Below are 22,493 nucleotides of genomic sequence, written 5' to 3'. Positions count from 1 at the left end.
GAACTAAGGACCGCGGGGGCGCTACTCCCCGTCACCTCGCCACAAGGTGCCCTGCGGGCTTATTATTATTATTAATATGAATTGTTTTACCTTGTAAGCAATCGCATCCCTCCGACTCTTTCCGGATAACGTCTAACACTGCGTCCACCAACTCCGCACCTTCTGTGTAATGGCCCTTGGCCCAGTTGTTTCCTGATGATAGAAATGTTTATCGTTTCTTTATTTTTGTATTTTTTGTGCATATTTAATGTTTACATATCATAAACGCGGGAGTTTACTTTATAATATGTAGTGTTATCTATAACTAGCTAAATTAATGGGCTATTTAAAAATAAAAGAATTTTTCAAAACGGACCAGTAGTTCTTGAGATTAGCGCGTTCAAACAAACAAACTCTACAGCTTTATATAATAAAATAAATATTTAAATTGAAAGTAAATATCGTTGGTTTTGATCCAATTTTGAATTATTTGATTTTCATATCAATGGCCGATTGATAATTTGATTTGATTTTATCTATACTAATTAAATTTATCTAAACTCAATGATTTGATTTTACGAAAAGTAAAATGCTTGCTGTAACCTTATATTACACTAGCTGCGCCCCACGGTTTCACCCGCATAAGTCCGTATCCCGTAGGAATATCGGGATAAAAAGTTGCCTATATGTTATTCCAGTTGTCCAGCTGTCTACGTAGCAAATTTAATTGCAATCGGTTCAGTAGTTTCTGCGTGAAAGAGCAACAAACACACACATCCTTACATACTTTCGCAATAATATTAGTAGCATAGGATTTAATTGTATGTTTGTATGTATCCGACGCCTTTTTATTCGATATTTACCCAATTTGAATGTTCAGATTTAATTAAAACTTTATACACTTATCAAGGATCGATGGAAATACGATAATTTCATGAGTTAATCGTATTATCCTCATGAGAATCACTAGGATTAAATAATTTCCTTACGTTTATGTGTATAAAAGCAAAGGAGACAATGTACGAGTAGTTGATTCTATCATTGGAGCGTATTTTTGTCACAACATTTTAACACTTCGTTATATGAAATATCTCAGATCCTCTTAGTCTTTTATATGGACCGATATCATTTTTTTCAAAAAAGCAGTGGTGGCTCAGTGGTGAGAAATCGATAAGTCGGGGTTCGAGACCGGGCGAGCGTGCAAAAATAAATTGATTTTTCAATTAATCTGCACATGTAGATAACATCACCACTGCTTAAAACGGTGAAAGAAAACATCGTGAGGAAACCGGCATGTCCGAGAATCAAAAGTTCGACGACATGTGATATATGCTAACTCGCACTTGGCCAGCGTGGTGGATTATGGCCTGGACCCTCGTAGGAGGCCTGTGTCCCAGCAGTGAAGGCAGACAAAAAATGATGATATCTTTATATTTGGATGAGACCGTTAAATTGTAGTCGTCGGGGAACACAGATTGATATTAAAACGATATACAATTTAAAGTTAACAAAGCGGTGGCCAAATGCTATCTTAATTAGATAGCAATAAGACTCCATTTTCAGTACTCGCCATGCTGTTTTTATTACGTTTATGTATTCTGGGACTGTACTAAACTGTTGATTAATAGAATCATCACTCACCAGCGCCGCTTTGTCCGAAGACAAAGTTGTCGGGTCTAAAGAGTTCCCCATACGGGCCAGACCTCACGGAGTCCATGGTACCTGGCTCCAGGTCCACCAGCACAGCGCGGGGAACATATTTACCTAAAATGTGTAATAAGGTTTTATTTATACAATAGAATATATTCGAAAAAAGGCTTTATGTATACTGTTATTCTGTTTCGTATATAAAACTAGTATACCCGGCCACGCGTTGCTGTGGCTAAGCAATAATTTAACATAATAAGATTATAAATTATTGGGTTAATTAATCGAAATAAAAACTATCCCATATCTTAAGTTGGACCAAATTACGCATAAAATGCCAAATTTCATCAAAATCAGTTGAGTTGGTGAATAATTTATTGAGAACATACATCATGACACAGGATTTTTATATGTTAAGAAGATATATATTTGATAGTTTGTATGAAAAATTCAATGGAATAAATACAGGGTGTTCCACCTTAACGGAATTTATAGTTTTTAATACGCTATTTACGTAAAAAATACTTAATATAATCTCTGATGCATATTTTTCCTAATCGATTAATTTTTATAGCTCTATGTGTACACCCCTAACTGGCCCCTCCGTCCAATTTTGAACGCACGCACACTTACATTTAAGGTTATGTTTTCAGAGGCACAATGTCCACATTAGCGGAGAAATACGTATATTAAAAAAAATATCAAACAAGGAATTTACATTTTAATTTTTTTTTTTCGTTATCAGCGTCTGCAATTCGATAAATACCATAGAGCATACACCATCAGCGGTGACGCCTCCTTGGTACAGTGGTAAACGCGTGAGTGTAGAACCGAGGGGTCCTGGGTTCGATTCCCGGTGGACAGTAAAAAAAAGTCTCGGTCTGGCAGGACACAGAAGGCTGATCACCTACTTGTCCATAAAGAAAATCGATCAGTGAAACAGATGTATATCATCTGCCCCATACCCCAGTAGGGGACACGGGACTTCACTTTTTATACACCATCAGCGGGACACTGTATAATTGGTAGGAATGAGAGTTGAGAAATGCTCACCACTGGAAGCCTCGCTATAGTACACGTTGAGTCTCTCTTCGAGGATGGGGCTCTTCCCTGCATATATACCATCCGGACCCACTGCATGCTCGTGGGATATGACCTCCCAGAACTGTGAACAGTTTTTATGTTATCTATATAATATCACGAAGCTGAAGAGTTTGTTTGGTTGAAAGGGTTAATCTCAGGAACTACTGATTGATTTGAAAAACCTATCAGTGTTAGATAGCCCATTTATTGAGGAAGGCTTGAGGCGGCATAACATCAGATACTACGTGGGTAAAACCACGGGGACAGCTAGTTCATTACATAATAATCACATCATCACCGAAGCCGGAGGCCTGTTTCCTTTTCCTCACCCTTCCCAGCCCATTCTTACATCCAGTCGACAATCCTTTCTTTATCCCTCACTCCTTTATAGCGGGTTGCGCATTATTTTGCAGCTACCTTTGCTAATGTTCATGGGCGGTGGTGATCGCTTACCATCGGGCCAACCACCAGCTCAGTTGCCCGCTATGTCATAAAAAATTCGATTGAATAGATATTCTTAATAAGATTAAAGTATGGTTTATAATGTATTGAACTGTATGTTTTTTTTAATTACCAACATAGCCACTGCTTGAATGAGTGAAAGAAAACATCGTGAAGAATTCGGGCATGTCCAAGAATCAAAAGTTCGACGATATGTGGCACTTGGCCAGCGTGGTGTACCTGAACCCTCATAAGAGCCTGGTGAGTGGCTTATGCCCTAAACCCTTATGGCTATGTCCCTGCAGTGGAGACATGTATGCGCTGATGATGATGAATAGATTTATATAGGAAGATATTTATCATCCTAAGTCTTTACTGTGAAGATGACCTTTAAATAAGCTGTGATTCATTCACTGTATCAGAAAAATATAGATTTTTAGATTTTTAATCTACCGAATAAAACATTCCTTATTTTGATGATCGTATTGGAAATTTTCAAAGAAAAATTGGATCACGAAGCGGGATTTGAACTCGCGCCATTTTGCCGAAGCCGTAACGATCAGTTCTTTTTTCAATCATTCAATCATGCAATCTTTAATAATCTCATTGCAATGCTATAAAACTAAAAATTAGATATGTGTAGATATCATTTTTGCAGTATGTACCTTTTAATTGTACTTATCAGAAAGTATATTTTATATTATATTTATTGATATCGGTTTTTCGAAGAAACCGTATGCGATAAGGCAATCATTAAAATAGGTATCATTTGCTTATTTCTCTATCTTTTACTCATTTTAACTAGCGATAGTAACTGTGTCGCTTATTCACTCCTAACCCACTAAACTAATTTGAATGAAATTTGATACGGAGATAGTTTGAGACCCGAGAAAAACACAAGTCCGTTTTAATCCTGAAACAAAACTATGTGGGTAAAATCCGATACTGTAGATTTTTCTTGGACTATACGGGCGAAGCCATATGCGGAAGGCTAGTAATAAACTAATCACATATTTAAATTAAAAAGTAGGGGTATCCGTGGTGAGCGAATGATAAAATGCATTTAAATTTCAAATATAGAACCAAAATAAAAAAAAACAAACACGTTTATTCAATCGGGTCAAAGTTCAATGACCGAATGAAGCACATTCATAGTCTACAAGAGTATTTAATTAACTCTTCATAAAAAAATTACATAATACAAATAGCTGTTTTAATTTTTCTAGACTTTTTGAAAACAGGGCTATATGTAGAATAAAAGGAGACAGTATTACCTACTTAGAAAAACCTTTTGTCTCATTTCCACATCGTGAAATAAATAAAATACGATATAATAACCTATTCTTATAAATTAAAATTTTAAAAACGTTTTTTGTATACGATGTGGTAAATAATTAGCAATATATACACAATTGGAACTATAAATATAACATGTTAATAATCATTTACACAATAATTCATTAAAAATCTATGTAGGTAATTAACGTCCAAAAAGGTTACACGCAATGCCGGCCGTCATTGCATTCATTTACGTAATCCAATGCACCGCAATATAAAAAAAAAAGAAAAAGAAATACTAACCTTTGATCCAATTTGGTTGCCACACTGGCCAGCCTGCACGTGCACAATTTCACGCATTTTCACAAAAGAAACTAATAGAAAACAAATCACACGAAAATTCACTCGAATTCAGTATTTTTTATTGCACATTTCCTAGCATTATGACAGACTTGGAAATCGAATATCTCTTATCTATAATGGAGTGATAACCGATGATAAGGATTAGATCGGCCATTATGGATAGAACTACGTGATAGTACAAAATTTTCACTGATATAGGTCAATGTATAATGGATATTGAGTGTAAAAATATTAATCTGTTAGGTGTGGTGTATTTCTGTCGATGATTATAAAATCGACCTTCGGTTGTAAAATAGTAGGACACAGTTTTAAATTTATTTCCTGAAGTACTCTACAGATGTTAAGATAAATTTAATGATATTGATATCTTAATAAAATATAATGTTATCTTTAACGTATATTTCTTTAGCTCGAAAAATTTCAATTTGAATAAATTTATATCAGTGACTGAATACCTAAATGAAAAATTAAGAATTATACAGTAATAATTATATGGTAATAAAGTCGCATTACAAAAATTATAGTACAATCTATGTTATAGTATTATCTATCTAAGTTAGGTAGAAAAGCTACTCGTAGTGCCTACTCCTTGGATAAAGTACTTTTAATTTTTATCATCATCATGACCTGTCAAATACATTTCGAATAAATGATAATTTTCATACATTGAAAATAACTTCTTTAAAAAGCAATATTTAACTGACAATCACAAGTACAAAATCAAAAACAATATCAAAGAAGAGATTTAAAATGCAAAATAAATTTAATGAAAAGATACAATAGTTTATTTAATTCTGATAAAGTAAATAGTTTATTGTTTTTAAACTAACATTATTCTGTCAGCTGTCAAATACGTCCAATATTGTGACTAGAATAGAGGCTAGAGTTGTAATGTAAATAATAAATATAGAGCTATTTAAAAACTTTGTAAAATATGTTACACATTAAAATATAAATTAAACCAAAATTCAAGAAATTCCAAATAAACAATGAAAGAAATCAGATAATTCTGAAAAAAATACAGTACATAATATAAGAAAATGTGCGAATAATCTCGCTAAATCAAAGTGAAATGATAAAAACTTGAACAAAAACATGAGGTCCGTCAGAATTTTCCTATCGGTGTCGATATTTATAACAGCGTTCATTGGTGATTATTTAGTTTTTCACTCAAGATACTCTAACTCTTTTGTATATAGAGCTTTAACAGATAATTTCATACACGCCAGCATCGGATTTCTATCAGCGCTGTTATTTTTCGAAAACATACTCGTGACGAGGCAAGCTTGGCTCTACAATGTCATATTTTGCACAATTGTTGCCTCATTGATAGATATCGATCATTTTGTTGTTGCGAAATCTATACATATTAAGGTAATTTAAAAACGATGAAATAAGTAATAATGTATCTAATAAGTTAACATATTCTTCTATTTAGTTATGAGAACACATATTTAATATCAAATTCAACATTCACTAACATAAATGACTTTTCAGGATCTAAACAATCTAAAACACCGTGGATTCCTGCACTGTTCTTCATTATGGTTTGCCGTCACATCAATATTATTTCTATACAGCTACCTGCATAGAAAACTTAACATATACATTTTGACCTTCATGCTGACAATAGCGTATACCAGTCATCACATTCGAGACGCTAATCGCAGAGGTCTGTGGTTTTACCCATACGGACACACACAACCCATACCAAAGTATTTATATATAACTGTTCTATCAATTCTGCCAATGATATTTGTGTATGTTTTTCAATATTTCAAACCACAGAGTAAAGATACTGTTGTACAGTATAGTATGCTGGCTTAGTATTTATTCACATGTTTAATACCATATTTGGTACCTGTAAGGGGACAGCAAGAACTTAAAGCATGTTTTATGATGACCTTAATTGTATGTTCCACTAGAGTACAAAGTAACCAGTAAAATGTATTATATTTTTCAGGATATATGCTAATTTTTATAGTGTGTTAAAAAGATAATGCTTCAAATTGTATATCATACAAAAAATCACTTAAATGTCATGGAACATTTTTTTTTTGATGATTATAAGCCTTGCTAATACATTGAAGTATAATATGACAAAAAAAATAGCATTTTTTAACATAGTATTTTAATAGAGAATATAGAAACAGTAATGTAATAATGAATTATTTTTTAGCACAATCAATCGAATCATAATAAATTGCGTATTCTTATTTCTGAGTGATGGTATGTACGCATGTGTGCGTGTGACCCTGTGTGCCGACAGAGCTGTTGGTTGATTGTATCATTGTGTGTGTACGTTACAATAGCTCTTGTAGTCCCCTTAAAGAATGTTTATATATTGGTAATATTTAATTAAAAGAATTTATGTTGTCAATGATGATAAAATTATCTAAACCATGTGTATGGCATAGATAATAGAATATTCAATCCACTGCAATTAAACTACTAGATTTTATTGATATTTATTACAGCCTTGGCTATCTTAATATTTAATTGTAGTTTTATAGCATTGAAATGCTTTATAAATGAGAAATTTTGAAAGAATAGAAATGTTATTATATGATGATATTGTTAATTTTGTAGGAAATTTAAAGCCTTATAGATTTGATTGTGTGATGTATATATTAATATTAAATTTATCTGTATGTCACACATGCAAATAACTCTCATAATAGATTCCATAGCAAACAGATTTTTACTTTTTATTAAATTTTATGGACCGTTTATAAGTTATTTATAACAATTAACCTTAATTCATTTAAATACTTTATTGTTTATGATAAGTAAGTATTTGCACACATTATATTATATAGTATTTTTTATATTATCTTGTTATATTAATATTTTGTATGAAAGAAAAAACTGTCACGCGACATGGAAGTTTAATTTAAATATGGCTAGCGCTGTGGGTTAGAGTGAGAGAGGAATAGTCTGCCTACCGCTACCCTATGCGTGAGAGAAAGGGAAGCTAGACAGTCTGGCGCTGTAACGCGTTACGTAATGAAGTTTACTCTCCCATAGGAAGTTATTATATTTTAAAGTATATGTTATAGTAATAATTGAAAAAGACAGTGTGTTTTGATATTTTGTTTCGTTTGAATTTTCGTGTATTTGTTTGTGCTTTTTATATATTTATTAGCTGTTATCTAGTTTCCATAGTAACTGAAAGTAACTGGAGTTTACGTAGTTCGTGATTAGATGGCGCTGTATGCAATTTTGACTTTTTTTTTTTGCCGTTTTTAAAAATAGTTTAATAATGCTTTGTAAACATTGATAATGGCGTATCACTTTCGGAAATATGGGAATTATTCAAAGAATTATTTGTTCTTTAGTTTCGTGTAAATATATGAAGAAAATATTAAGATTTGATTATAAGTTTTAAATCATCAGCTTCACAATAACTTTATATACTTGGAATTATTCCGCCATTTTTAATTACGATATTTAAATTTGTTAAACAATTATTTAATTATGATATTATTTATTTATCTTATACCTTTAAACGAGCAATTCTTGTATATATATATATATATATATATAATTGGAATCTCGGAATCGGCTCCAACGATTTTCATAAAATTTAGTATATAGGGGGTTTCGGGGGCGATAAATCGATCTAGCTAGGAATTTTTTTTAGAAAATGTCATATTCGTGTTTTTTTCCTGACATCTATTGGTGAATAATAATACTATTTTGCTTCGTAGATAGCTGGACAACTGAAATAACACATAGGCACTTTTTATACCGATATTCCTACGGGATACGGACTTACGCGGTTTCAACCGCGGGTCACAGCTAGTGATATTTAAATTTGTTAAACAATTATTTAACTTACTTCTTTTAAAAGTGCTTTTCAACCGACTTCAGAAAAAGAGGAGGCTATAAATTCGACTGTATTTTTTTCGCTTTATAGAAAATGTTTACCGTCGACTCGAAAAGGAGTTTGTACAGAGAAGAGCCGATAGGAAACTCTGTAGTTGCTCTTTTGCAATTATATCTGTCAATCATTTATATTTGTTAAGTTATTATCACGTTTAATACCGCAATTCCCATGAAATGATCTACATACATTGGAAATGTAAATAATCAAAGTGTTATAGGAGAAGAAATAGGTGTATTTAACCCAATGCTTTAAATTAATTCAATTATACGTAAAACCGAGTGATTTAATATAGATAGCATTATTTTCGTGGTTCGGTTTCGATGCTTTGTGTTTGTTTTTGATTATTTTTGTTTTTTTTTTAAATAATATTTTTAATAACTATGTTTTTTAATTGAAAATATACATGTTTTATTTGAATTGTTAAATAATGGTTATTTTATTTCAATTTCCCGACCAAATGTTTTAAATGCATTTTTATGCAATACTAGCTTTTGCCTGCGGCTTCGCACGCATTAATTATAGGGAAGTGTCTCTTGAATCACTCGATCTGTTAAAAAACGCATCAAAATCTGTTGCGTTATTTTAAAGATTTAAGCATATAGACACAGAAAGCGGAAAGCTAGTTTATCTCATACTATGTAGTGATATTATATTCTGGGATTGTATTTATGTGGAAACCGAGAGCCGAGCACGCTTCGGCACGAATTTGTCCAGCTCGCACTGGGAAAGTACCTAATCCTTCAAGCGGCTAATGCATTTGATCTTCTGTGGGGGTGTGGTACTTCCCCGGTGCTAGCTGACCTAATTCGTGCCGAAGCGTGCTCGACTACCACAAATAAAATTTGTATGAAATAAGCAACGGAAACTACTGTATCAGGTTTTTTTCACACTCACGTAATTTATGTATGGTTAAATTCATTAATATTTATGTTTCCGATAAAACAGAGTATACGGAACGTAATTGTCTATGCTAAAATAGCGTGTAACTGAGTATAACATACAATTTCACTTACCTGTACCACAGATAATATAATAATACTATACCTACCATACCATAGTATTTTATTATCTGTCCCTATACGCAGTAACTCTATTGTTTTTAGGTTATGTATATCTATATATTATAAAGCTGAAGAGATTGTTTGTTTGAACGCACTAATCTCAGGAATTACTGGTCCGATTTGAAAGTTCTTTCAGTGTTAGATAGCCCATTTTTTGAGGGAGGCTGTAGGCTATATATGTACCACGGGCGAAGCCGGAGAACATGATTTCTTACGTAATAGACATTGTAAGTATTAATTGACTTCCGGAAAGAGAGGACCAGTGGCGTAGCTATAATAGGGCCAGGTGGTGCAGTGTACCAGGGCCCCGGAGCTTAGGGGGCCCTCTAACCTCAGCTTTGAAAGAGGGGAGGAAGGCGGAAAGAGGGGAGGAGGGCCCGATTCTTTCCCTATGCACCAGGGCCCTTGTCCCCCTAGCTACGCCACTGGAGAGGACCCTACACATTATTGCCCAAGATAAGTCCCACAGATCAATTTGTATGCATACGCTTTGTTTTATTCTTGTAAAATAAATTATTAATGAATATGAGACTTAATTGACTGCATGAATCAATTTGCTAATAAAACGACCCACAGGGCAAAACGGCTCCCTTTTACTACGAGGATTACTAGTTGCGCCCCGCGGTTTCACCCGCGTAAGTCCGTATCCCGTAGGAATATTGGGATAAAAATTTGCCTATGTGTTATTCCAGTTGTCCAGCTGTCTACGTACCAAATATCATTGTAATCCGTTCAGTAGTTTTTGCGTGAAAGAGCAACAAACACACACACAAACCCTTACAAACTTTCGCATTTACAATATTAATATATAAGTAGGATAGGAAGTAGGATACTAGCTATCCGCTCTAGTAAGTATTAAAAAGTCCACAGCTTAAAAGGATCACGAAAATATCCAACGATGAAAGAATTTTTCAAAATCAATCTAGCTGTTCCTGCGATTCACGTTCAAACAAACCAACTCTTCAACTTCAGACGAATAGATAGGCACTTTACACCTACCTGACAAACAACGAATCTCGTAGGCGTGATATGATCTCCTAAAGACTGTATCGCCAGCGTTTAAAAGTCCATTTCCTTACGTTAAGATTAATTTTCGTCCCATTGAAGGCATCATCTTGATAAAATGAATGTGGCCAATTATATCACATTATACACCTTCGCTAACTGTACCGGTTCTAATGAGATTTTATGATTTTGTAGGCGGCGTAGTTACGGATAATCATTTTATTATACATATCGCCTTGACGCATTGTTAGAATTATTTAAGTGATAAATTAATTGATATATAGTATTTTTCTTGCGTTTGATTTTACACGAGTATTATATATTTAGAGTTTAGAGACTTTAACGGATTTTAAACGCGATTTATTCATTATATTATTAACCCGACGTTTCGAACACTTTACAGCGAGCGCGGTCACGGGGAGACTGAGTTGTTACATGTCTTGAAGGTCATACAAATGTTGTTGTTTGCGAACTACCTTCATCTTAATTAATATCTATGAAGTTTGTTTGTTTGAACACAATGTTTCCAGAAACTACTGGATTATAAAATATAGGTATATTATATAATATAAAAAAGAAATTTTTGTATATTTTTTTGCTAAAACGCGCTAATCTCAGGAACTACTGGTCCGATTTGAAAAATTCTCTCAGTGTTTGATAGCCCATATTGAGGAAGGCTATAGGCTATATATCAGCATGCTAAGACCAATAGGAACTGAGCACCAATGAATAATGTTTTAAAATCTGGGGATGTTTCCCTATTGAGAGCTTCCGCTGCGTGCGCTGCGAGTTGGCGTCAGCCCAAAGTAACTATTTCACGCGGGTGAAGTCGCGTGCGGAAGCTAATCCCTATCCTACTAATACTATAAATGTGAAAGTTTGTGAGGATGGATGTATGTGTATGAATGTTTGTTACTCTTTCACGCAAAAACTAATAAACCGATTGCAATGAAATTTGGTACGTAGATAGCTGGACAACTGGAATAACACATAAGCAACTTCTTATCCCGATATTCCTACGGGATACGGACTTACGAGGGTGAAACAGCGGGGCGCAGCTAGTATTATTTTAGTTTGCATATCTTAAACTTGGATTCATTTTAACACAGATGACGTTATGCGTTCAAATTCATTCATTAATAAGTCTTTAATCTCGCTACTTAGAACTTTACCCACGTTCCAATTATTTTGTTCACATGGTTATAAAACCGACTTCAAGAAAGATGTATGTACAAATATTGGAAAGTGTTACACTTTTACTGTAAGCGAGACTGGCAAAAGATTTCCGGGAATATATTATCCTTGATAAAATCTAATTTATGTCCTTTTTGCGGCTTAACCCGTGGTACATATATAGCCTATGTCACTCAGCGAAGTTGCAGCGTTCTAATGGTAAAAGATTTTTTAAAATCGGACCAGTATTTTTTGAGTGTATCCACTGCAAACAAACAAAGAAAAATACAAAGTCTCTTTAAATATTGGTGTATGTGGATATGTTTGGGTTGAAGAATCATTTACAGTTTCTGCTATAGTTATTTTTAAATACTAATATTATAAATGCGAAAGTTTGTAAGGATGTGTGTGTGTTTGTTGCTCTTTCACGCAATAACTACTGGACCGATTGCAATGAAATTTGGTACGTAGACAGCTGGCTAACTGGAATAACATATAGGCAACTTTTTATACGGATATTCCAACGGGATACGGACTTACGCAGGTGAAACCGCGGGGCGCAGCTAGTAACTCATAAGAAAAGAAACCATAAGTGGACAAATATTAACCCATATTTATGTTATTTCAAACTTATTTATCTCTAACAGTGGTTATAATAATAATAATAATAATAATACAAATGATTTATTGCAACCAAACAAACATACACAATAATAAAAACAATTACAAAAAAAGACATAAAAAAGAAAGAAAAATTAAGAACAATGATGAGAAGAACAGATTTCTAATAATAACAGTATATAAGTGTGTGCGTTGTGGCTGCAGAAAGGCCCTGGCTCAGCATAATGTTGTAGGAAAGTCCCTACAACGCTGATGATTCTGCCAGATACCCCAATGCCTAGTTTAGGTTAAATCGTGACCCTAAAACCGACGGGTCCTGGCTTCGGTTCCCGGTGGGGACGCACAAAAAAAAAAAAATGTCTCGGTCTGGCAGGACAGAGAAGGCTGATCACCTACTTGTTCGTAAAGAAAATCGATCAGTGAAACAGATGTATATCATCTGCCCCATACCCCACTACGGGACTTCACTTTGTAAAATCTAATTTATTTCTGTGCTAAATTTCAAGATTCGATGTCGTTCTTACTTAATTAAATTTCAATCAACTTTAACTTTCGCTTTTTAATTAGCAAAAACTGTATAGAAAACTACCTATCGTGCGCGTGGGCAACACAAATTTTCAGGGTAACTTACATCCCCTATTTTATCCCCTTGGGGGTTGAATTCATCAAAACCCTTTCTCAGTGGATGTCTACATCAAAGTGGCTATCTTCATGCCAAATTTCAGCCCAATCCGTCCAGTAGTTTGGGCTGTGCGTTGACAGATTAGTCAGTCAGTCACCTCTCCGTTTTATATAAGACCGGTTCGCCCCGCCTTCGTACATATAGCTTATAGCCTTCCTCAATAAATGGGCTATCTAACGCTGAAATAATATTTCACATCGAACCAATAGTTCCTGAGATTAGTGCGTTCAAACAAACAAACTCTTCAACTTTATAATATTAGTATAGATATTTTGTGTCGTCAGCTGAGAAAATAAAATTTTAATATTTGTATCTTCTACTAATTTTAATATTTAACTGATTCAGAATACATTTACTAAAAAAATAACGATCTATTTTCCGACCTACATAAAATTATCACAAATTAATCATTAATTATATTTAATAGCATATGCTATGAGATTAAAAATTTATAAAAAAGACAACCGGTCAAGCGATTTCAGAGGACAGTTTAAATTAAAAAACACGGGGACACGATAATTTTATGTTTTTATACCAATAAATTAAATTGAAGTGTCTCTAAGCAATATAATAATAACGTCTTTCAACTAAATACATGCTAATTCATAATTCATGTACCAAATAAATATTTTATTCGTTTTATTTCTGTATGTCTGTCCGTCTGTCTACGCTTATAGGTTACGTCTTTTCCAACCTAATTCCCACGCGAACATTGGGATTATTGAATAACTCATTTATACGGGTAAATACACGGGTCGCAGCTAGTTTTAGATATCATGTTAATATTGGGTACAATAAAAATTAATTTATCTATTTTTAAACGCGATAATAATCGCTATCCGAATGTTTACGAATTTAATCAATTCTCGCATCAACAGAATAATATAAAACACATTTATCTATTTGTTTACTTAATTACTTTAAACTTAATTTAATCAAAGCATTCGTTCTCCGAATATAAACTTATAAAATCCCCTTTTTGCAATAATATAATCTTTTACCTTTTAAGAAAACCCTTCCCTACAAAAGCTCAAAGAAAAAAGCTCTTCCCTACTCCTATCTTCTATTTTAACTTCTCTCAGTACAACCGGTTGTCTGGAAGAAATCGCTATTTAGCGATAAGACCGCCACTTGTGATAATGTTCCCTAGGTTAAGTCTCAATTTGTAAGTATTCCAAAACAATAAAGCATAAATAAATAAATAAATAAAACCCCTTTTTGGATTAAGATACGGGGTTGCGTGTTCTAAAACAAATGCGAAGCGACAAAGGTACAAGTCTTACCACCGGAATTGATTCTATCTCGATTTTCTAGATATCTACATATCTAGAAACTAATATGAAACTAGAATTACTTGCTAAATAATTCAAGATTGAGGTTGAATGATTGATAGTCAAACTGAAAATTTCACCCGCGTAAGTCCGTATCCCGTAGGAATATCGGGATAAAAAGTTGCCTATATGGTATTCCAATTGTCCAGCTGTCTACGTACCAAATTTCATTGCAATCGGTTCAGTAGTTTTTGCGTGAAAGAGCAACAAACACACTCACATCCTTACAAACTTTCGCGTTTATAATATTAGTAGGATAGTAGGACTAGTAGGAATAGGAATAGGATAGGATATCGAATCAATTTCAGTGATACATCTCGAGCTATAAATATAGTATGGTAGAAATATTATGCTAAATATTATATCAAATATTACACTGTAACACAACACAAAAACACAACAACACTTCAACTTGATATCAACTCAACTGAAGCGTCCGAGTGAGACCAAATGAAAGTTGGCGACGTGGAGTTCCGTATAGCTTTGTAAGATTAGAAATTGTACGTTATAACGCGTTTTTAATGCGATTTGTTGTTAAACTATACTAAACTAGTAATTAAGGACTTTTCAACGGATTTTAAACGCGATTTAGAAGTAGCAAAAATTAAAATTCGTCCACCGTTTGATGTGTTCGTGATACCGGTAGGCCTTTTTTATATAATAGTCGACAGCTGAGCTGGTGGTTCGCCTGATGGTAAGCGATCACCACCGCCCGAGAACAGAGCAGGTCGCTCGCGCTGCAATCTTTTATGGGGTATGGGAAAAGAATAGGACTGTCGACGGAAAAGAAGCAATAATTGGGCTGGGTGAGGTGATGTAAACAGACCTAGTCACCCACTTATCATACGTATGCTTAAATCTTTATTACGCAACGGATTTTGATAAGGTTTTTTTTTCATAGATAGAGTGATTCAAGAGGAAGGTTTATTTGTATGTACATCTCTTAAACTATTAAACTACTCTGAATTGAGCGCGTGCGAAGCCGCAGACAAAAGCTAGTTAAAGATAAATCGTACGGAACCCGCTCTCATTTCGTCGCCAATTCATAGTCATTGATGATTGTTACCGTTTTTTCTGTCGACTATGCGTTTTATCTACGACAGTACGCTATTTATAGTTTATCAAATATTTGTTATTTAATACAAATAAAGCATTTATTTGAAGGTCGTCACATAAAACCAAAGTACCTGGATGACCGAGCTTTGCTCGGTTTTTTTTTGTTTTTTTTTTTTATAAATTGTGTTTTAAAAACTTAATTATTCGCCAAAATATAGTATTATTATTCGCCAATAGATGTCAGGAAGAGTCATAATAAATTGGGACTACTCAAACGCCTCCTATTTGTTAAAAAGTAAGTTTAAGTCGATAAAACACGAATATGACATTTTCTAAAAAAGATTCCTAGCTAGATCGATTTATCGCCCCCGAAACTACCTATATACTAAATTTCATGAAAATCGTTGGAGCCGATTCCGAGATTCCAATTATATATATATATATATATATATATATATATATATATATATATATATATATATATATATATATATATATATATATATATATATATATATATATATATATATATATATATATATATATATATATATATATATATATATATATATATAATATATACAAGAATTGCTCGTTTAAAGGTATAAGATAGTGTCACATATGTCAATAATGTCAATAGTCACATAAAACCAAAAAAAAACATGATGTAAATAATTGTATTTCTCTGTAAGTGATTAGTATGTAATCTCTTGAGATATTGTCTTTAGCCGTAAAAAAAAGAAATATCTTTAATCCTTACTTATGTTATAAATGCGAGTTTGTATGTTTGTCTTTTTCGTCTATAATGTCTGGTCCTATGTCTAGAGATAGCGAGAGAGTGACATAAGCTCATTTTATCGCTGTGAAATCTCATTCCCTGGGAATTTCCTTTAAGCTTCTGGCCCCCTCAAGAAGGGACGCCCTTGAGCGTGTCGCTAACCAGGTGAACCCTCACATCACCCATGCGTCCATGATACGATATAGTAGACCTTCAGACTAACAGAGATTCGCCACGAAAGAAATGCTGGCGATATATCACTTTCTTTTTATGTCATAGCGGGCAACTGAGCTGTTGGTTCGCCTGATGGTAAACGATCACCACCGCCCATGAACAGAGCAGAGGCTCAGACCCCTGAGAATGCGCTGCCCGCTTTTAAGGAATAAGGGATAAGGAAAGGATTGATGAATGGAAAAAAGGAAAGACTGGGAAGGGCTAGGAGAAGGGAATAGGCCTCCGGCTCCCCCACTCACCGTACGAAACACAATAGCAAGCTATTATTTCACGGTTTTCTGTGGGGGTGTGGTACTTCCCCGGTGCGAGCTGGCCCAATTCGTGCCGAAGCGTGCTCGACTCCCACAATATTAAGTACTTTAAAAAGAACATATGTATTTATATGAAATAATAAAGGAAAATAAATTTTATCGCCCCACGATAACCCTAAAACTACATTATCTTAAAGAAAACAAAAGTCAATAAATTCACACGATGAGAATGAATAGAAAAAAATAGAGCACGAGACAAAATCCGAACCCGCGTCTTTTTGCCAAACCGCAGCAACGATAATGTAGTTATAGTATTGTGTTGTCTGTGGAATTAATTTGGCCAAATTATTGTGAGTTGTTTTTTTCTATTCTTTCAAAACTTCTCATTTACAAAGCACTAGCTTTTCGCCCGCGGCTTCGCTCGCGTAGAATTCGCTTATATCGCGCGACATGAGTATAAAAGATAAGGAGTATTTTCTTCGCATTAAAAAGTATGATTTGTTCTTTCCCACGTTTAGCTACATCTTCATACCAAGTTTCATCAAAATCGGTTTGACAATAACGAACTTTCATACAAACTTTCATCCCCTCTTTCAACCCTTTCTACTTCTTTTTTAGCGATAAAGAGTATCCTATGTCCTTTCCCAAGTTCAGTTCTATCTTCATACCAAATTTTTTCAAAATCGGTCCAGTGGTTTAGGCGTGAAAGCGTAACAGACAGAGTTACTTTCGCATTTATATTATTAGTAGGGATTTCAATGCTATAAAACTAAAAATCAAACATTATCACATGTCAATCGGGACATAGCATAAATTTATGTTATATCTGGGATCGTTAAATAAAACAAAACAATAATAATAAATTATAAAATCTATATTTAAAACTTTATAATTAATCTACACTTATTCCCCGGGCCAAACTACACTTTCTATCCAGTCCAGATAGCTGGATACCCGGGTATAAATAGCTGGTTTGCCAGATTGGGCGCATTTTCGGCCGAATGACGTCACGCCGATGACGTGAAATATACACTGGTTGTCCCGTGACGCGACTTGCAGGGGGGAGCCTGAGTCGCCCTGGAAATATAATGTTAAATTTTTAAACTCAAACTAAATTCTAAACACATACTTAAACTCAAAGATTAACTCAAATTCGATTTTAAAATCGGCAAAATCACATAGTTTCTTTTAATTATATAAAAAAAACCAGCATTTTTATTCTGTAGTAATGAATTATAATGTATGCACTTATAAGTCTAGACCTTTGCCTAACCTCTCGGCCATCCGTGAATATTAATTACTAGCTGTTCGCCCCGGCTTCGCCCGTGATACATATATAAACACTGAGTGATCAGTGAAGCAGCAGCTTTCTATGGTGAAGTAATTTTTGAAATGGGTCGAGTAGTTTTTGTTTGAAAACGTTACAAACATGCTAACGTACGAAAAATTCCTCTTAGCAATCTTATACCTTTAAAGGAGCAATTCTTGTATATATATATATACTAGCTGCGCCCCGCGGTTTCACCCGCGTAAGTCCGTATCCCGTAGGAATATCGGGATAAAAAATAGATGTTGGCCGATTCTCAGACCTACCCAATATGCTTACCAAATTTCAGAGGAATCGGTCAAGCCGTTTCGGAGGAGTATGGCAACGAAAACTGTGACACGAGAATTTTATATATATAAAGATAGAAGATATATATATATAAATATATAATTGGAATCTCGGAATCGGCTCCAACGATTTTCATGAAATTTAGTATATAGGGGGTTTCGGGGGCGATAAATCGATCTAGCTAGGAATCTTTTTTAGAAAATGTCATATTCGTGTTTTTTTTTCCTGACATCTATTGGTGAATAATAGTACTACTTTGCTTCGTAGATAGCTGGACAACTGAAATAACACATAGGCACTTTTTATACCGATATTCCTACGGGATACGGACTTACGCGGTTTCAACCGCGGGTCACAGCTAGTGTTATTAAAAATAAAAGAAAGCAACATGGCCGCTGTTCGTTTATTCTGTAACAGTAAATTGCAATAATTAATATAAATGATTAATTAAATTAAGTCTATTTTATTGTCCCTATAAAGTCTGTCACCTGGCAGGTATCCTTTCCTCCTCTCAGCTCGCCGGCGCACATCTGTGAAGGGGCGAAGCCCTGCCAGTTGCGGTTGATAGAGTCCACCAACAAGCGGTCGCAGTACCGGTTCTCGAGCAGTGTGAGAGACACTTTCTGCAGCTCTTTCGATGTTTCTTTTATGCGTGAGTCTGGAAAAAAATACAATTAACTTAGTTTAAATTGATTCTGGAAATAAGAACTGTGGGAGTCGAGCACGAATTGGGCCAGCTCGCACCGGGGAAGTACCACATCCCCACAGAAAACCGTAAAATAATAGCTTGCTATTGTGTTTCGTACGGTGAGTGGGGAGCCGGAGGCCCATATCCTTTTCCTTACCCTTCCCAGTCCTTTCCTTTATTCCTCATTCCTTTCATCAATCCTTTCCTAATCCCTTCTTAATTAAAGTCCGCAATTAACCTTACGCCTCTCCAAATGTCCATGGGCGGTGGTAGAGCTTACTATATATTATTTATGTGCTTACTATATATTATTATGATACCAGTTATGTTTTATTATCATTAATTTGTGAGAATTTTTTTAATTAAAATCCTAACCCTAATATAAATAACCTGTTTCATTGATTATCCGCTTTGGATTCCTAAAACTTCTAAACCGATTTTAATCAAATTTGCACACCATTTGCAGTTTGATCCAACTCAAAAGATAGGATAGTTTATATTATTATCCGACTAAGGAAACAGGAGGGTTATGATTTTTACCGATATGTTGGTTTGTATGTGCGTATGTTCATTTGTTTGTTAATAATTTCTAAACTACCAATCATAAAGCAATAAATGATGAATGATGAGAAGCGCCTTGATCGTCTGCTGGTCATAGGCTGTGACGTCACACTCAATTAAATATGGCGGCCCGGCTGGAGACAATTTAGTTTTACGTAGTCAGGTATAAGTTTATTAAGAATAAGATAAAGAATAAAATAATTTTATTAGGTACACCACACATTTAAAATAAAACACATAAAATAGAAGATAAGTTGAAGACTCAAAAACTAAAAAGCAATTATTAGACTTTTTCTTGTTTTAATTACGATAAATGACTACCCGGACGGGCGTGCAGCTAGCCTAAGAATACGTAAATATTGTGATTTCTTGTGTTTGATTTTACGCGAGTATTATACATTTAGTAATTAAAAACTTTTTAACGGATTTTAAACGCGATTTATACGTTTCGAACACTTTACAGCGAGCGTGATCACAGGGAGACTGTCTCCCGGTCGGGTTAATAATATAATGAATAAATGGCGTTTAAAATCCGTTAAAAAGTTTTCAATTTCTATACGTAAATATTAGCAAGAAATATACTTACTAGGGTCCGTAACACCCCAGCCCGTGGCCAGGGCTTTAGCATGCCCGTTAAAATCGGGTTTCACCCACAAGCAAGCTGGTCGTATGTTACTACTGAAATCAACATCGGTCATCAATTCGACCAACGCAATGTCGTTGTATTTACTGGGCGATCGGTACTGCGGGTGGGGTATAATGCTCTTTATGCCCACCTGTATGGGAACAATACTTATTATAGAATTACTAGCTGCGCCCCGCGGCTTCACCCGCGTAAATCCGTATCCCGTAAGAATATCGAGATAAAAAGTTACCTATATGTTATTCCGGTTACGCAGCTGTCTACGTACCAAATTTCATTGCAATCGGTTCAGTAGGTTTTGCGCGAAAGAGCAACAAACGCACACACATCCTTACAAACTTTCGCATTTATAATATTAGTAGGATAGTAGGATTATTCAGGCGGAGGTCCTTTTTGGTGCGAGTGGATCGATGGACAGTGTATGCCCATCTATATATCCTACTAATATTATAAATGCGAAAGCTTGTAAGGATGTGTGTGTGTTTGTTGCTCTTTCACGCAAAAACTACTGAACCGATTGCAATGAAATTTGGTACGTAGACAGCTGGACGCCTGGAACAATATATGGGCAACTTTTTATCCCGATATTCGTAAGGGATACGGTCTTACGCGGGTGAAACCGCGTGTCGCAGCTCGTATGGCATAAATTAAATTTACTGCAACTGCAGGTTTGGTATGATTTTTTGCATGAATGCTGTGAAGAGAGGAAATATTAATCACAATATCCCACTAATCACACTTCAAACTAATGTGAAAGTTTGTTTGTTAATCACGCTGAAAGTACTGAACGGATTTTTATGTAATTTGGTATACAGACAGGGTATGGGCTGACTTGGGTGATAGGGTACTTTTTATCCCGATTAAATACTCCCTTGGGATAAAACAGGAATCTTGTTATCCGGGCGGAGGCGGGACGAGCGTCCAGTACGTTATACTTTTCAATGGGTATGTGCGTGTGTGTATGCGTGTGCGTATACGTGTGTGTATGTGTGTGTGTGTGTGCGTGTGCGTATACGTGTGTATATGTGTGTGTGCGTATGCGTATGTGTGTGTACATGCACACAAACAATCCCTTACTTCAACTGGCTCAGCACCATCTTCCACTTCGGGATCGAGATTCTGATCGCCGAGACGTACTATCGTTGGCGAGCTGTTTATTCGCCTGGTGGTTTTGGTGCAGTGACCAGCTGTCAGCACGAACCGCGAGCTGATGAGGGACCCGCCGCAGAGGAATACGTACGAGGTCTGGTCCTCGTCCAGCCAACCAATCGCTGCCTGCGAAGCAAATGTTCTTTTGTAAGCTCTTTTGTTTTTGGGAGGAGCTGTTGGCCTTTACTCCATGGAAAGGGCATATTTTCACTTTAGATATCCTAATAATATTATAAATAGACTACTGAACTGCTTGCATTGAAATTTGCTACGTAGACAGCTGGACAACTGGAATAACACATAGGCAACTTTTTATCCCGATATTCATACGGGATACGGAATTATGCGGCGCGGCTAATAATATCATAAAGCTGAAGAGTTTGTTTCTTTGTTTGCACGCACGAATCTTAGGAACTACTGGTGCGATTTGAAAAATTCTTTCAGTGTTAGATAGCCCATTTATTGAGGAAGGCTATACGCTATATATGTCCCACGGGCGAAGCCGGAGCAGACCGCTAGTAGCCAAAGAACTGTTCAAAAGCGATTCTAGACGAAGTCGTAATGAGTAAATATATACTATATATCTAGTTAGCTTTACCATATGTGGGAATTCGCCCGTGCTCGCTGCTTCTCCGCCCACGATCAGTTCAACTCCATTATAGTCACACTTCGCAGCGGATATGGAGAGCGTGTCGGGCTCTGGGACGAGGGGGATGAAATCCACCGTCTGCGTCACCCCTCGGCTGTACTCTACGCACTCTGGGGGTAATATGGAGAAGTTGTTGGTGATACGAGATGAATACTTGAGTGATGCATCTTTAGCTAACTTGAAAATATTAAATTGAAATAATAGGTTTTTTTATAATGTTGTCGTTTGGAGGAAATCGCTTACAAGCTATAAGACCGCCTTCTATCCTTGGCACTTATTTTGATATGTACCATAAAGTATTTATTTATTTTATTAC

At 35.1% G+C, this 22,493-nt stretch overlaps 3 protein-coding genes across 5 annotated transcripts in view; 1 reads left to right on the top strand and 2 right to left on the bottom strand.

Annotated features, from left to right (window-relative positions):
• The window catches only part of LOC119838510 (tubulin beta chain-like), a 26,193-nt gene extending 11,191 nt beyond the window's left edge, over nt 1–15,002 (bottom strand). The window contains exons 1-5 of one of the 2 annotated variants that reach the window (XM_038364475.1): nt 14,929–15,002; nt 4,732–4,902; nt 2,680–2,791; nt 1,621–1,743; nt 91–192 (exon numbers count right to left, since the gene is read on the bottom strand). In XM_038364475.1, the coding sequence (XP_038220403.1) occupies nt 91–192; nt 1,621–1,743; nt 2,680–2,791; nt 4,732–4,788 (394 nt within the window). In that variant the 5' untranslated portion in view covers nt 4,789–4,902; nt 14,929–15,002. The remainder of the gene's footprint in view (nt 1–90; nt 193–1,620; nt 1,744–2,679; nt 2,792–4,731; nt 4,903–14,928) is intronic. The other variant, XM_038364474.1, reaches the window with a different exon arrangement.
• On the top strand, nt 5,589–7,552 carry LOC119838511 (transmembrane protein 267). Its single transcript, XM_038364476.1, has 2 exons — nt 5,589–6,165; nt 6,289–7,552. The coding sequence occupies exons 1-2, from the start codon at nt 5,887–5,889 to the stop codon at nt 6,616–6,618; spliced, it is 609 nt and encodes a 202-aa protein (XP_038220404.1). The 5' UTR covers nt 5,589–5,886; the 3' UTR covers nt 6,619–7,552.
• A 2,723-nt stretch (nt 15,003–17,725) lies between the features above and the next one.
• The window catches only part of LOC119838567 (venom protease-like), a 13,467-nt gene continuing 8,699 nt past the window's right edge, over nt 17,726–22,493 (bottom strand). For both annotated transcript variants that reach the window (XM_038364552.1, XM_038364553.1), the window contains 5 exons: nt 22,127–22,287; nt 21,457–21,654; nt 20,323–20,512; nt 18,976–19,145; nt 17,726–17,949 (listed from right to left, as the gene is read on the bottom strand). In XM_038364552.1, coding sequence (XP_038220480.1) covers nt 17,776–17,949; nt 18,976–19,145; nt 20,323–20,512; nt 21,457–21,654; nt 22,127–22,287 — 893 coding nt within the window. In that variant the 3' untranslated portion in view covers nt 17,726–17,775. The remainder of the gene's footprint in view (nt 17,950–18,975; nt 19,146–20,322; nt 20,513–21,456; nt 21,655–22,126; nt 22,288–22,493) is intronic.

Source organism: Zerene cesonia, unplaced genomic scaffold (assembly GCF_012273895.1).
Source record: "Zerene cesonia ecotype Mississippi unplaced genomic scaffold, Zerene_cesonia_1.1 Zces_u003, whole genome shotgun sequence".
NCBI lineage: Eukaryota > Metazoa > Arthropoda > Insecta > Lepidoptera > Pieridae > Zerene > Zerene cesonia.
This window is presented reverse-complemented; position numbering and strand designations above follow the sequence as displayed.

What these genes read in the sequence shown, in the direction of transcription:
- LOC119838511 (XM_038364476.1), top strand. Translation starts at nt 5,887, where the DNA reads ATGAGGTCCGTCAGAATTTTCCTATCGGTGTCGATATTTATAACAGCG. An exon ending in CGAAATCTATACATATTAAG is followed by an intron (nt 6,166 to 6,288) that starts GTAATTTAAAAA and finishes ATGACTTTTCAG; the next exon opens with GATCTAAACAATCTAAAACA.